Below are 16305 nucleotides of genomic sequence, written 5' to 3'. Positions count from 1 at the left end.
AGTAACAGGAACACTGTCGACTTTTACTTCAGTGAGACTGTTGTGTGTGGGCAGCATCAGTAGAGGATTTCCGGGCGTTGTTGGTATTGCGGCTTCACCTCCATAAGCTGCAATATTAAGTTTTCTAGCTGCGATTGTCCAGAGAATCTCGGCGAGGAAAAGCGCCGATGCGGCGGAGAGCGGGATTGGCAGCGTAGCGGCGACAAGGAGTGGGAGTAGCGGCGACCGGACGAAGAGGCATCAGTGGGGAGAGGCTCGTGAGGAGGCAGCGAGTAAAAGCTGGACGTCAAGAAGTGGTAGGGCGCATTTAAGTTGAGTAGCTCTGACGGGGTGGGTTGGACCAGCGGCGACCGCTATAACGAGAAATATGCCCAGATTGATGCAGGGGAATATGTACACGAAAAGCAGATACACTCGTCGTCAGAGGTTCGCCATTGCGTAGGGCTCTGGAAGGGCAATGATGGAAGAGGTCGGCGAGCGTTACCTGAGGAGTATGGGCGTACTTTAGGGTGAGTCACGAGACCTGCTGACGGGAGACCGAGATGCCTGGCCATAGCTGCCCGGCCACAGCTTGAATTATTGCTACCGATGGGTGTGATAGGTTAGTGGCTTGGGTTGTGAAAACAAGCTGTTGAATGGGAGCTGGACAGGCAGCTTCCAGCTCCCAACGAACAATTCGGGTGACGTGGTCATAAGTAGGTAGCTGGTGAGAGGCTTCACACAATGAAGTTGTGGCCGTGTTAGGCGGTCGTGTGAATCAGCGCGCCATACGGCGGCTCTTGGTATTTTCAAACCTTCGGCACTGATGATTTCATCGAAGGTGGTGACGTTAGTGTAGACAAGCAGGTTGAAGGCATCGCCGGCGATGCCTTTGAGCACATTCAATACCATATCAGGCTCAGCCATGGGTTCGTCAACCTGGTGGCAAAAGGCGATGACGTCGTGAATATACGCGACAAAGGATTCGGTAGACGTCTGTGCCCGAGTAGCTAACTGATTTCGCGCAGTTATCTGTCGTGCCGGGGTGTTCCCAAAAGGTCACGGATCTTCTCCTTGAAAGTGCCCCAACTGGTAATGTCGGTTTCGTGCGTCTCTAACCACACCCGCGGAAGGCCATCAAGGTAAAAAAGCACGTTGGCAAGCATGAGTGTTGGTTCCCACTTAAAGCTGGCGCTGATCTGTTCATACACGTTGAGCCAATTGTCAACGTCAAGGCCATCCTGTCCGGAAAATACGCCAGGATCGCGAGCAGGAGGTAGGACAACGTAGGTAGAAGTCACTGAAGAGGCGGGTGGTGAAGACGATGTACCTTGAACCTAAGACATGGTAAGACCCGTGATGATGCGGCCGCTGCGGAGCTTCGTGATGGATACAGGGAAGGACCAGCACCTCCACCACAAATGTGTTACGTCAAATGAGACGGGACGTAACTATTTGCAGCTGTATTTACACCAATAAAATTGGAGCGCAGTCCACAGAGCAAGCAAACCAGTCCTTTTCGTCGTATTCTGATCGCAGAATGGTTCACCCTTCATGCGATAGCTACGTAGCAATATCATCAGTTAGAGGACGGCAAGTATCGTAATTAAGTTTAATAAAAGGTACAATATGAAGGTGGTACAGGTACAAGCACCTAGATCGAGTCATGATGACCACTTGGTAGAACGTCTCTACGAAGACGTACAGTCAGCAATCAATAAAGACGCAGTATACTATACTGATGGGTGACTTCAATGCCAAAGTAGGCAAGAAATAGGCCAGAGACCGTATAGAGGAGGATATGGCATTGGCTGTAGGACTGCCGGAGGGAAGTTATTGGTAAAGTTTGCAGAACGTCGTAATTTACGGATAATGAATACCTCCTACAGAAAACAAACTAATTGTACGTGGACGTGGCGAATCCGAATGGCAAAGCTGAAAATGAAATATACTTCGTTTTGTGTGCACACCAAGGCACTATATAGAAGGTAGAAGTAGCTGGGAAGATCCGATGCAGTGACCATAGAATGATAAGAGCTCGAATTCACCAAGATCTAAAGAAAGCAAGGACATAAACTGATACGCAAGATATAAATTATTCAGCTAGTGGTGAGAGCAAAAGTACAGGGATTGAAAGTTTTCTTTCAGAATAGATTCGTGACTCTAGATGTGGTAACCGACGTTTGCGTTTACACAATGAATATTACTAAGATCACCTAAGTGTGTGCATAGAAAGTCCGAGGTACAGTCGCTAGACAGGACACTGGCAAGCTATCTCAGGAGATTCGAATCATACCACATCCGGAAGTGTGGGCATGACTGTGTTAGCGAAGCCATAGTAGTGCTGCACGATAAGGAATGCGCGTATCTAGAGTTCTAGACACGTATATAGCGCTTGCCATATGTCACACACTTCGGGTGAGGCCCCGCCGATCCAACATCGACGTGCGGCAGACTCGCAGGCTTCCACTTTACGCTTCGGCCTGCGACGCCTGAATGGCCTCGAAGTGGCACATTTCGAATTTATTTGCGGGTTGGTCGACCCGTGCGGGGTTGCACGTGTGGTGATGTGTGGGCCTGACCGACGCACTCATAGAGCAGACACAGAGTTTGATTACACATAAACAAGCATTTAATTAAAACAGGGGCAAAGGCAGGAGATTACAAAAAATAGCAAAGGAGGAAAACTGATATGCGATGAGAAAGAAAGGCTATAAAACAAACTATGCTCTAAAAGAACACTAAAAGAGGTAAAAACAAAAGACAAATACGTGGCATGTTAAACTAATGACATGAATCAAAGGAGATACAAGGCAATAATTACAGAATGCTCATGGTGGCGCTTTTGAATTTCAACGTGCGACGCAGCGCACACTACAAATATTTTAAAAAAAAGGCTGGTTAAATAACTTAACAGTTTAAAAAAGTCACAATAAAAGTTCCATATGAACCAGGCCAGCTCTTGGTGCACGTAGGGGAGTTGACGGGTGCCGCTGAAGGTCTCGCCGGCTTGGTAGACGACGAGGGTGCCCGGAATTGCAGCCGTCTCAATACGTTGCGCGGGTCACTCCATGCTCGCCGCCTACGCGAGACACGCGACACCGACGACCGCACTTGTTGCTGGCTGTACGTCAACTGCCTTTTTTCCGATGCAGTCCAAACCTCTTCAGGGACGTACACGTGTTCCCGTCTCATCTGGGGGTAATTTTCCTTTTTTAGACCGCAGGTGCCCCTTTCGGTAGAGGTGCAGGGAAGACAAGCCGGCGCCACGCTGGGTCGTTAGTCGCCGGATGTCGTCCCCCGAACACAAAAGCGCCCCTCTTTGAAAGATGGGGCCTGCGGATAATCCGAAAATTGGAGTCGTTTGTGACACCATATCTAGTAAATGACCCACAACGCAGAAAAGTTGGTAATCCTGATACGAGTGTTTTTTTGCTTGCTTCCTGCTCTGTTGTTCATGCGCAAGAAACCCTGTATTCACTTTAAAAGCTTTTCTCTGAGTAATAAAACCTCACTTATGAAAGTAAGCGCTGTCATGTCAGCCTCTTCTGTCCGTGTCTTTTCGGTGCGCTTAAACCGAATATTCAAATACGAGCGTGGAGCTATACGGGTATGTGCCACAGCTGATTGACAGTTTATGTTGACTTAGTATTGGCGAGAACAGATATTTGTAATATAAATGCTAAAACAATCATTGATATGTGGGGTTTATCGTCCCAAAACCACCGTATGAGTATGAGAGACGCTGTAGTGGAGGGCTCTGAAAATTTCGACCATCTGTGATTTTTTAACGCGCAGCCGAATCTGGGCACACCGGCCTACAGCATTTTCGCCTCCATCAGAAAAATGCTAAAACGTTAAGGAAGCTGACTTGAGTCACGTTGAACCGACGAATGTAAAAAATAAATACCAGAGACCCAGCAAGAATCAAACCCAAGCATTCTATGTGGCAGCCAAGTATTCCACCGTATGGAGCCACGCCCCTTCTTGAAACTGCTCTGGAAAAGGACGCTGGGAGACCGTAATGTGTATGAAATGTCAATGGTGGCTGTATTGCTGGCTATATACTTCTATATTCATTACACAAGTACTCCTAGAGATCATAAAAGCATCAAGTGAGAATAACGTCACTTGTACATTTAAGCGCCATCCACCGAATTCGGTATATATGAACCTTGAAGGGCTACCTTTCTCGTTAGCAAAGACGTGACTAATCAACCACTTAGGTTGTCAGAAATACACATGTGCTGTTGCCATTGTCAGGCAACTGTATAAAACTGGTTATATAAAATATATGTGACTGTTCAACATATATCTGTGCGCAAAATATTAGTACGGTGTTTAGCATCTGTTTGTAATGTTTCGAACAAGAAAAAAATACACACGCGTAATCTTTTCTCTGCACCCTTTTCAAAATAGCAATGCATATACCCATGGTACGTTGATTTTGCCGACATTGTTGGCTAAAAGTTAGTACAGATTGGTATAAAACTACAAATAATATCCAGATCGCATACAGAAAATAATTAAAAGCACTGTTCTGATTGGCGGACACCAATTAAACATTAAATCTTGTGGCCGGTAGTGGCGTTCTTTGAAGTGCGTTAAGGAAAGGGGAGGAGTAGGTGGCATAGGCGTGAGCTGTGCATGTAATGAGTAGTGGCAGTTGTGCGAGAAGTTGAGTATATTTGTATTTACCCACTTTCTGCGGGAACATTCCCCTATAACTGACGACAGCCCCCGGATATGAGATATATAATTTGGACTAGAGTGCTTATTTGGGCACTTTGGTACATATTCAAGGAAATAGAAGACAGCGTAGAACACACATAAATAAGGTAGATAAAGCAATCGCTATACTTTTGTACAATTCTCAAGGTCTCCAAGCTAAATTTCTCAGTGGCCTAGGTGAGGTTTTTTTTTTGTCGTGAGAATTGATGAGATTGAGACAATTTAATCATGAGCTGCCCTCTAGGTAGCGTGCATTTACGGCTAATATAAAAGAGAGAGAAAAGAACAAAACAGTCAATACATAAGGAATGCAACCAACCCATTCGCACTGTAGCCACGCACGAGTACAGAGCGGTAGTTGCCACGCAAGGCTCCTATCGTCTGCGTCAGCTGAAAGAATCGAAAGAATGGGTCAACTCAACATTTTGGTAGTATGGGAAAAGACACAGTCACTTGCCGCGTTGAATCGGAAACAATCGCAATATACTTTACAAACATCGCATTCTGACTACTACTCTATGCTCTCATGATATAGGCCTAAAGAATTTAATTACATGATTTGATTTTATGCTCCTCAAAACCAATGAACACGCACGTCCAAGCTACGGAATCTGCGATAGAATGACGCGTAAAGTCACAACCGGCACGTTATCACACACGAAAATTTTCTACGACTCGAAATAAACGCGCGGAAGAAACGCACCGCAGCGAAAACGGCGCACTTAAATATTGCCACGTTCCATTTCCCAAGTTTTTGTTATCGTACCAAAACACCACACGATTCTCAGCGCAAACCGCGCCTGCAGTTTTCGAGAAGATTCCGGACTGTAGTAGATCATTTCGATAAGATCATGCCCACTGTGCGAACGGTGCAGATTGTTCTGGAACCTACGCCACCGCCAGCGATAACGCTAGAACATTCGACGGCAAGAGTATAAATGCCGACGCGCTTCGCCGCTTGTCAGTTGTTGATCGACGGCCGACGCTCCGTTCGCCGATCTAGTTGTCTCTTCTCGAGTCCTCGCGCGAGACCTGGGGTCACGTAACGCGGACGTCGACCCAAGGGGTTCAAGTCGACGAAAGAAGTCTACGCGGCACCGGCGTCTTGTACGCGTGACCGCCGCCCCTGGGTCTCGAGCCTTGCTGCCTGGAGCCCGCCTACCCCATGCCAGAAGGAGGTGCAAGGTTCCCGGTTCACGCCCGCCGTCCCGGAGTCCCCCTGCGGTCCACCTGGTACCACCAAGACCTGCGTAGCGCCCGCCTCGGCTGAGCCGCTTCCTGCCAGAGTGCAGCTCGACTGCACGTTACAAGTCACCCACGAGCCACGCCCAACCGGCGGCTTGCGGGGTTCACCCACCAGAATGGCCACGCCATTTGAACTCCCGGTGAGGGAGAATCGTTTCATGATTTCTGCGACCGAGGGCGATATCTCTGTCGATGAGTTAATTGACGCAATTGAAGAGACAGCTGGTGACGACAGCGTATTAGTACTGCAACATATGGGGGGCGCAAAATTTCTTGTATGCACCCGCAATGCTGGCCAAGCGACGAGGCTAATGGTGGCGGAAGGATTTGAAGTGAACGGGATGAGGGTGCCAGTAGAGGCAGTCGGGCCGCCGAATACATATGTGAACGTTTACCGTTACCCCGGCTTTCTATCAGACGAGGCCCCTAGCAACGCCTTAGCCCAGTTTGGTGAAGTGAAGGGCATTACGTTCGCCACCCTAGCCACTCGCCAGACCAAGTTAAACGGGGTACGTGTGGTTAAAATTGAGATGTGCTGCCCAGTCCCCAACTTCATCACTATTGCGGGGCACAAAGTCATGTGCGAGTACAGAGGCATGCGCCGGGTGTGCGCGCGTTGTGGTGAAGTCGGGCATATGGCGACTGCGTGCACCACGGCGTACTGTAAGTGGTGCGGCACCGTCGGCCACGATAATGAGGGCTGCTCGGCAGACTGTAAACGTTGCGGGGGTCACCACGGAACACGCTAGTGCTTTCATAAGCACTCATACGCTTCGGCCGCCCGCGGCTTCCCCTCGCTATCTGAATCCGCTTCGTCGCACTCTCAGTCAAGCGGCCCCGCCTCTGCCCGAGCAACTAACTCGGCGCGTATGCCGGTCCTTACGTCCAGGTCCGCATCCTGCACCACCGAGAGGGGATCCCCTTCCGGGGACCCCGACTTAGACTCCAATCTGACTTCAGGCAGTGGCATGGGCGATCCTTCCGCCAGTGAGGGGGAGAGGCCCGGGAGTTTTGACGAGACTATTACCAGGTCCACCGAAACAGAGTCTAGCGATATCGAGACGGGTTCGGCGCAATCGTCCCCCCCTAAGCCGCCTCCACCCTCGGCGAGCCAGGATGACTGCGGGAATTCACTGACTGCGGCTAAAGCAACCCCCGAGTTCAACGAGCAGGGAGAGGCCCTCCTCGCTTTATCCCACACACCCGTCAACGTCCGGGCCCCAGTGACCAGCCTGGCCTTGGAGGCCGGCACCCAAGACCCAGCCGGCGACGACGCCCCCATAAAAAGTAAAGGGTGTTACTTTCTACCCGGCGACAGCGAATGCGACCATGCTGCACCGACTTCCTCCCCCGCCTCCCATTCGGCACGCCCGAGCCGGAAATCGGACGCGAAAACTGGACAGATGGCCACTGGGCTAGAGCAGAGAGCTCGCTCGCGCTCACGAAGACGCCCTGATGACGCTAAGCGATATCTGGGTGAGAGGGCAGCCAGCAAGGAGGCCCGGCAGCATAGACCCGGGCCAGCAGGCCAAAGCAGTAATAGCGACGCTCCACCACACGCGAAGGCTCAGAAGCTCGAGAAAGACGGTGTAGGCAAAGAGGAACCACCCCCCAAGCCCCGAGACGCACGTCACTGAAGCGGCGCGCCTGCACTGTCGGCTTCACGGCCCTTTTCCCTTCCTCTTGTTCGCTCTGGCCGCACTATGTCCCACTTGCCTTCCCTTCTTCTTCTGGTGCAGCACCCTCCTCGCCCCTTTCTGTCAGCATGCGGCTGTCGCTTATCTTGCTTGGTGCATTCGCTCACCCCTCTTTCCTTCTCCCCTCCAGCGCTTGGCATCGTGCCTAATCGGCGGATGACGGCCACGCTGCTTGCTAGCCTCGATACTTCCCGCGTTTTGTTTTCTTCTTTTTAAGGTTTTTGATGGCCTTTTTGAAATTGGCTACGTGGAATATCCGAGGGTTAAGAGATAGGGCGAAACAAGCAGCCATCCTAGGTTTTCCTAGGAACCAGAACATAGACCTCTTCTTTATTCAAGAGGTGAATTTTCGAACGCCGCTGGATCTGGTTAATTTCCGCCGAGATCATCAGACCGACGCCTTTTTCTCTCTGGCGACCATGAGAGCATGCGGGGTCGGAGTAATATTCGTATCAGGCAGATTTCGATCAAAATCTCATTGTATTTTCGGGGCCAGTGGTCGGTACATAATGATTGACATTTTCATCGAAGGCAAAAAGATACGCATTGTGAACGTCTATGCCCCCGTGACAAGAAAACATACGAATAAGTTCTTTCAAGAGATGCACGAACTCCTCCTAGAGCCCATTCTCCACGTACTGATCGGTGATTTTAATTGCGTGGTAGATTCTAACCGGGACGTGAGGGGGCCAAGCCAAGGAAGATCAACCTACAATGCAAAAGAGTTGGTGAAAACCCTTCGGTACCTAAACCTCTCAGACATATGGGTACACCTCTATAAAGACCGCTTCGTAGCAACCCATACCTCTAGATCAGCAGGAAGTAGAATAGACCGGATGTACTTTCCGGACCTCCTCCTCCCATTGGTTGAAGGATGCGAAGTACTCGCGCTCCCGGCCAACCTGAAAGAAAAGACGGATCATGCCCCGCTTGTCACGATGATAAAGAGATCCCCCAGCACGCACTCTGATAACAATAGCTGGAAAATAGACGCTGAGCTGCTGAAAGATGAGACTTGCGTAGAAAACTTGAAAGCTGCCATCAGCGCATCAGTAGAAAATTCCGGACATATTACTCCCCCTCTGTGGGATAAACTTAAGAAGAATGGAACGCCCTGTTACAAAAAGAAGGCAAAGCCAGAAAAAGACGTCATACACAAAAGATGAAAGAACTCCTTCGCCGAATGCAGATCATCAAGGCCGCCGACACGTTGACCTCATATACAACAGAGTAGCTGACCTCGCTCGAGGAGCAATACAACCAACTTCTCAGAGATACCATGAGGCGACCTAGAAGTGAGCATGGCTGTTGGGCACGGCGACCGGAGTTGATGTGAGGGAAGTACGTGGAAATGGCTGTTTGCGAATTACGGAGGCAAAGCGCTTAGACGGTTCTGTAACCGATGGCCCAGCAGAAATTGAGAACATCTTCAGAGAGTATTCAGCATACAGTTCCAAGACACCGAACCAATAGACACCAATCGGGGACCCGAACATGTGAAAGAACTTTGCAAACATCTGCAGCGAATTAAGGAGGAGGAGGAGCCAGCAACCCTTAGCGCTGAAGTCTCCCCTGCAGAGCTTTGCAAAGCCATAAGAAGCATGACCCCCAATTCTTCCCCAGGCGCTGATGGCCTGACTGCAGCCTTCTATATGACTTTTCTAGAAGTTCTCGAAGAACCCTTCCTCGCGATCTGCAGGTCCTTTAAGAAACCCGACTCCTTCGGAGTGGGTAAAATTTTCCTACTACAAAAAGAGGGTGAACACCCAAACGAACCCACAGCGTGGCGTCCAATCACGCTTTTGAACACTGATTACAAGCTGGTAGCCACTATACTGAACGACAGGCTTAAGCTCCTGTTACCGGACATCATTAGCCCGTACCAAACGTGCGCGATTCCAGGAAGGTCGCTTTTTGCGAACCTCACAGTGATCCGTGACTCTTTCGAGTACGCGACGACAAGAGGTTTTATTGGTGTTTTTATTTCCCTAGACCAAGCTAAAGCTTTTGACAGGGTACGACACCATTACCTCTTCGACGTGATGCAGGAGTTTGGCTTTGCGGCAAGTTTTATAAAACTGGCAAAAACTTTGTACGAGGACCTAACCTGCACCGTTGTGATAAACGGAGTCGCAACGCCGGCATACAAGTATAGCAGAGGCATAAGGCGAGGATGCCTATTGGGCCCGACCTTTTTTGTCATGTCGTGCGAGCCGCTGATCACAAGTGTTATTGTGCATGAAGGCGTTCGGGGCTTTCCACTGACGGGCCAGGAGCAGGCGAAAGTGCTGGCATACGCGGACGACATTTCCCTGTTTGTTCGGGATGAAAGCAGCCTCCAAGCCTTCAGTGCGACGTTCACAAAATACGCGCAGGCATCCGGAGTGGCGATAAATGCGGTCAAGAGCAAGGCGATGCTATTTGGAACTTTCCCTAGAGAAGCCCTAGGAAACATTGAAGTGGTGTCCATCGTTAAAGTACTGGGAATCTACTTCTCCAGTGAAGTGGTGGCACCAGCCACGTGGCAGAGAGCCCTCGAGAGGGCAAAGCAGGCAGCTGACTGCATTCGCCTCCTAAGCCTTACATTACCTGAAAAAGCGCTGGCAGCAAGGACCACCGTTTGCGCGTTTTGTTCTACGGCAGTAGGGTAGTGGTGATCCCTAGGAAAACCGCGAGCCAACTGAACGCCGTGATCACCGATTTGCTATGGGAAGGGAAACCGGCCTCGGTCAAGCGACACCTCCTTCAACTACCCGAGGACAAAGGCGGCCTTGGCCTCCCACACGTACAAATGACCAGCCAGATACTGGCCCTCAAGATTACCCGCATGCTTTATTACGCAGCGAGTTACGTTGGGAAGAATCTAATCAACTACTGGACAAGCACCATCACGAACTATCTGGAAAACCACAAACACACTGGCCCGCACGCGGAAGCACCCTCACACTTTTGCAGGATGGCGGCAACTACGACAAAAATCATAGAAAAAGAAGCCCAGAACTGCGACATTGACAAGGACCCAGCCACCCAAATCATCGAAGCGATAACAGAAAACCAGTTGTCCGAAGAAGAAAAGGAGCAGATCAAAAGCCTAGGACTGTGCAAACAAAAAAGCAATAAGTACCGACCACGCGAAGTGCATGACTTCGAGTGGAAGCGCAAGTGGCAAGTTTCGCCCACGAGACATCGCCTGCACCGTTTCGGCATCACGCCGAATAGCCAGTGTCCTAATTGCCGCACTGAAGAAACGATCTCGCACGCGTTGTTAGAATGCGGGGCGGCCAAGTCTCAATGGCGCCTGGTTGCGAGGTGCTTCAGCATCCACCCTCCTCCGGCCCTCGAAAGGAATTGGGGCTGCTTCGCAGGGCTGGTGATTGCCATCACAGTCTTTTTGATTTGGAAATGCCGGTGCCTTGCTGAGGTAAAGAACACCCCAGTGAGAGCGGCCTACCCAGCACTAGGCATGATCAGGCAGAAAATAGTGCAGTACTTGGCCAAGCAACTGGAAGCTGGCGGGGAGGACCAGTTCCTTCGCCGCTGGCACAACGTTTTTTTTTCGTCAGAGGTGCGAAACTCCGTACCCCCATAATCCCCTACTAACCCCTTCTCCCGAAAACATTGTGTTACAAGTGTATGTATAGCGCCAGTTGAAGTATTGTAAATATGCCTACCCATGTTCGCGATCTGTTGTAAATATGTGTATATGTGATTGTAAATATAGATTTTTGGTTTTTTACAAATGTATGTGTAGTTTAGCACAAACTATATATATATATATATATATATATATCTGTGTTTGTACCGCTAGTTTCCTCTATGGATAATGGAGTTTGTATGCCCCATAGTGCACATGAGGGGTGTCTAAACGAGCACTGTATGTATAAAATGATGTAAAGAGTTTTTTGAGTTTGAAGTTAATAAACTTCTCTTAGTGTCAGTCCGAGACTGCTATCTGTGCGAGGCTGCTGCTGTAACTGGACTTTCCGTTTACCGGGCACAGGTTCGCCCAAATAAACAGTAAATCCCAGCACGAAATCTCCTGTCTTCGGCCAGGTCACGACCCCGTGACATCTGGTGGAGGTGCTGCTTCGTTCATGTACCAGACGCCCCCTTCATGCCGTGAACCCAGCCCACGTCGCGGAGAAGACACCGACGCCAACCAGGAGCAGCGAACAAGCCACCGACAGCAAGGGCTACCACCGGAGTACGGGCTTCTACAAGACAAAGCGCGGAAGACCAAGGCCATGACCGCGACTGCAGCGACAGTGACAACCGCAGCGTCCCAGCACACGATGGTCATGCATCAACCCAGGGAACCACCAGCTTCGAGCTAAGTACCTCCTTGTGTTGCCTTCAGCTCTGCGACCAGAACTCTTGCAGGCCCTGCACGACGATCCGACGGCAGGGCACCTCGGTGTTTCTCGCACGCTCGCACGCTCGCGAGGATACAAGAAAGGTGCTACTGGCCACGTCTTACCACCGACGTCACTCGTTATGTGAGGACATGCCGGGACTGTCAGCGATGCAAGACACCGCCGACAAGGCCAGCGGGACTTCTGCAGCCAATCGATCCACCTTGCGACCTTTCCAGCAGATTTGTATGGACCTACTGGGGCCGTTCCCGACGTCAGCTTTCAGAAACAAGTGGATCGTGGTAGCTACCGACTACCTCACCCGCTACGCCGAGACAAAAGCCCTGCCAAAAGGCAGTGCATCCGAGGTAGCTAAGATATTCGTCGAAAATATCGTCCTACGTCATGGCGCCCCGGAGGTCCTTATCAACGACAGATGAACGGCATTCACTGCCGACTTAACTCAAGCGATCTTGGCATACAGCCAAACAAACCACCGCTGGACGACAGCGTACCACCCACAGACCAACGGCCTCACCGAGCGGCTTAACAAGACAATCGCCGACATGCTGTCAATGTACGTCGATGTCGAACACAAGATATGGGACGCTATTCTTCCGTATGTGACCTTCGCATACAACACGGCGGTGCAGGTGACGACGCAAATATCTCCATACAAATTGGTCTACGGAAGGAGCCCGGCAACGACGCTCGATGCCATGTTACCCAACGTCACCGACGACGAAAACCTCGATGTGAGCGAGTACCTTCAACGCGCCGGAGAAGCCCGACAACTTGCGCGTCTCCGTATCAAGAATCAACAGACGGCCGACAGCCTCCGTTACAACCTTCGACGACGCTTCGTAGAATACCAGCCCGGTGAACGTGTTTGGGTGTGGACGCCGAAACGCGGACGTGGACTAAGTGAAAAGCTTCGGCGACGGTACTTCGGACCGTACAGCGTGGTTCGACGTCTCGGCCCACTTGATTACGAGGTTGTCCCCGATGGCATCACGAACTCTCAACGACGCCGATCGCGACCGGAAGTCGTCCATGTCGCGCGCCTCAAGCCGTTTCATGCACGTTAACAAACTGAAACAGTGTTTTTTGTATTATTGTTGTATCGTAATTTATTCATTGTATTTACTTGCATTATTATTGTACCTTCATCTTTAGTTAAAGCATCGGGACGATGCCTTTTTTCAGAGGGGGGCATTGCCACTTTCCATTTCCCAAGTTTTTGTTATCGTCCCAAAACACCACACGATTCTTAGCGCACACCGCTATCAGTCCGAGACTGCTATCTGTGCGAGGCTGCTGCTGTAATTGGACCTTCCGTTTACCGGGTACAGGTTCGCCCAAATAAACAGTTAAATCCCAACACGAAGTCTCCTGTCTTCGGCAACGTCACGACCCCGTGACAACATGCTGCTTTTCCAGGCGATGCTCTCCTGTGTCCTGCCCTGCTTCAACTTGGCCTCGACTTCAAATGCTTGGAATAATAGCCGGATGGATCTACTGGCGCCTGCAGCATCGGATCTACCCGTGCAGCCAAGTTCATTGGACAACACGAGCCTCGCCAAGCAACCCTGGTCGTACAGTGACGCGTTCATTGGGATGTGCACCACAGCGAACACATATATACGCCCTCCGAGACCAATCTTTCTTGGGCACGGCACCGCAGCGAAAACGGCGCACTTAAATATGCTGCTTTTCCAGGTTAGATATTTTGCAAATGCTTCATGTTCCAAAAGCAATTGATTGATATGTGGGGTTTAACGTCCCAAAACCACCATATGATTATGAGAGACGCCGTAGTGGAGGGCTCCGGAAATTTTGACCATCTGGGGTTCTTTAACGTGCACCCAAATCTGAGCACACGGGCCTACAACATTTCCGCCTCCTTCTGAAATGCAGCCGCCACAGCCGGGATTTGATCCCGCGACCTGCGGGTCAGCAGCCGACTACCTTAGCCACTAGACCACCGCGGCGGGGCATCGCAAAAGCAATGACTACTTTCTTGTTGCGTTGTCGTGCCCACCTGAACTTCGCAGCGCTATGAAACGAGTGTTATCTTGCCTGTCAAATGTGCACTCAGCGTACTTATGGTTGTTGCTTGTGTTGTTAGGTGACGTCGAGTTAAATCCCGGGCCTTGAGTCAAAATAAAAAATATGTTGAGTAGTGTTTTTTCGACTGTGCAGCGCATAGAAGCTCATTTTAGAAGCAAATCGGAGAGAGTGTCAGTACTCGAAGGTAATACCGGTTCTCCTACAATTGAGCCCAAATCGGATAGTGCGGTACTCGAAACAGTGCGTCAAATTGAAGCTACTCAAACTGATTTACTTGAGGAGGTTAGAACAGAAAATAAGGCCATATAAACACGAAAGCTGAGGTAAAGCTTCTTTCTGAGAGGGTGTCGAAGCTGGAAGGTAGTCTGCACTTCTCATATACCACATATGCCACTTCGAGTTCCGCTATATCCTCCATCTCTAAGAAACTCGTGGAAATCACGTCCAGATGTGATGACACGGAAAACAGACTCAGGCGCTGTAACTTGCTATTTTTGGAATAGAAAATGATGAAAACGAGGACTGGAATGCATCTGAACAGAAGGTGATTAAATTTTGCTTGAAGAAACTACAGAAGAATACAAGTGCAGCGCAATTTGAACGAGTTCACAGACTTGGTCGCTTTGCTGTTGGCAAACACAGGCCTATGACAGCAAACTTTGCTTTTTTCAAAGATAAGCACAGCGTTGTTGCCTTAGCTCATAAACTAAAGGGATCGACATTTTCAGTACGTGAAGATTTCTCTTTACCCACGGTACAAGCCAGAAGAATGCTAATGAAATTTGCCAAAAATGAAAACAAGCCCTACAAGCTCGTTGTTGATCGTCTGCGCAAGGACGATAAAACATACATATATGATAGTGCTACTCACGCAGTCAAGCTCTCTGCTAGATAGCTGAGGCATAGGCGTGCGCATGTCTCTAGAGAAATTCGGAGTAAATCTGCACCGGCTGTATGTGTTTCCTTTACTGACATTCGCAGTTTACTGCACAAGCGTGATCTCATTTGTTCATTCTTAGAAGAGAGTCTAACTGATGTCCTCCTGCTCACAGAAACGTGGCTTACTGAGGATGTTGATGACAGTGAAATTCTTCACGGGAATGTTGATTATAACGTCTTCTGACGTGATCGTCAAAGCAAACGTGGGGGAGGTGTCCTTATTGCTATAAAAAATCTATAGCTACTTTTGTCATTGATACAAACTGAAACTTGAAAATTGTCTGGGTCGCGTGCACGATTTGTGCCACTAAATTATTAGTAGGCGTATGTTACCGTCCTCCCGATTCTGAACCATCATTTACAGATCACCTTCGCAGCAGCACCACATTAGCTATTGAGAAATACCGCACTAATATTGTCTATCTGTTTGGCGACTTCAATTTACCACAAATTGACTGGATTAATTGTTCATCCACCTCAAAAATGTCTCTTGACTTTGTGAATTTTGCCCTTGATTTTAATTTCGCTCAAATAATCAACCAGCGAACACAATGCAATAATATTTTGGATTTATTACTTACCTCAGATCCTAATAATGTTGGTGAAATCTCTTGCCTTGAAGGGTTTAGAGACCATAAGCTCGTTCAATTATCAATAAACTTTCCTCTCAAAGTTGCGGGTAAAACTACAAAAGTGATTAGAGACTACAGTAAGGCCAATGATAGTGGTATGAATTCTGACTTGGAAGAATTTTATCACAGCACATTCTTGCCCTCATTGTCAAGTCGTACCGTCGATGAAAATTGGTCATTGTTTAGAGAGGAGATTACTTTATTAGTCGACAAATACGTCCCTGAAATTTCCATATCTAATGATAACAGAAACCCATGGTTTAACAAATATTTGCGAACTTTGAGCAATCAAAAATATAAGGCTGTATAGGACCGCGATGCACGCTTGTAGTGCCTCTGCTTGGAATTCATATAAGGAATGTCTTAAAAGTTATACTTCTGCGTTATTCACTGCTAAAGACAAGTACTTTAAACATGACCTACCATCATTATTAAAATGCAATCCCAGAAAATTTTGGCAACAATTGCCACCTGCTTCTGCTGTGACAGATATTACTTTGAAATGCAAAAATCAATTACCTCTCCCAAGAGATCAGTGTGCAGTTGCATTTAACGCATTCTTTTTCTCTTTTCACATTGGAAGATCATTATAGCATTCCTGATTTTTCGAAACGTGATTACGCTTTCATGGCATCCATAGATATTAACATTGAGGGCATC

General features: G+C 49.0%; 2 protein-coding genes across 19 annotated transcripts in view; one reads left to right on the top strand and one right to left on the bottom strand.

The window, feature by feature from the left end:
* The window catches only part of LOC119160779 (retrovirus-related Pol polyprotein from transposon 412), a 400026-nt gene that overhangs the window by 84282 nt on the left and 299439 nt on the right, over positions 1–16305 (top strand). The gene's annotated exons all lie outside the window — the stretch shown is intronic.
* LOC142776721 (uncharacterized) overlaps positions 3179–16305 on the bottom strand; it is a 73343-nt gene continuing 60216 nt past the window's right edge. Inside the window, exons 2-4 of the mRNA XM_075880920.1 lie at positions 8458–8554; positions 5030–5100; positions 3179–3315 (exon numbers count right to left, since the gene is read on the bottom strand). Of these exons, the coding sequence (XP_075737035.1) occupies positions 3195–3315; positions 5030–5100; positions 8458–8554 (289 nt within the window). The 3' untranslated portion in view covers positions 3179–3194. The remainder of the gene's footprint in view (positions 3316–5029; positions 5101–8457; positions 8555–16305) is intronic.

Source organism: Rhipicephalus microplus, chromosome X (assembly GCF_043290135.1).
Source record: "Rhipicephalus microplus isolate Deutch F79 chromosome X, USDA_Rmic, whole genome shotgun sequence".
Lineage (NCBI taxonomy): Eukaryota > Metazoa > Arthropoda > Arachnida > Ixodida > Ixodidae > Rhipicephalus > Rhipicephalus microplus.
This window is presented reverse-complemented; position numbering and strand designations above follow the sequence as displayed.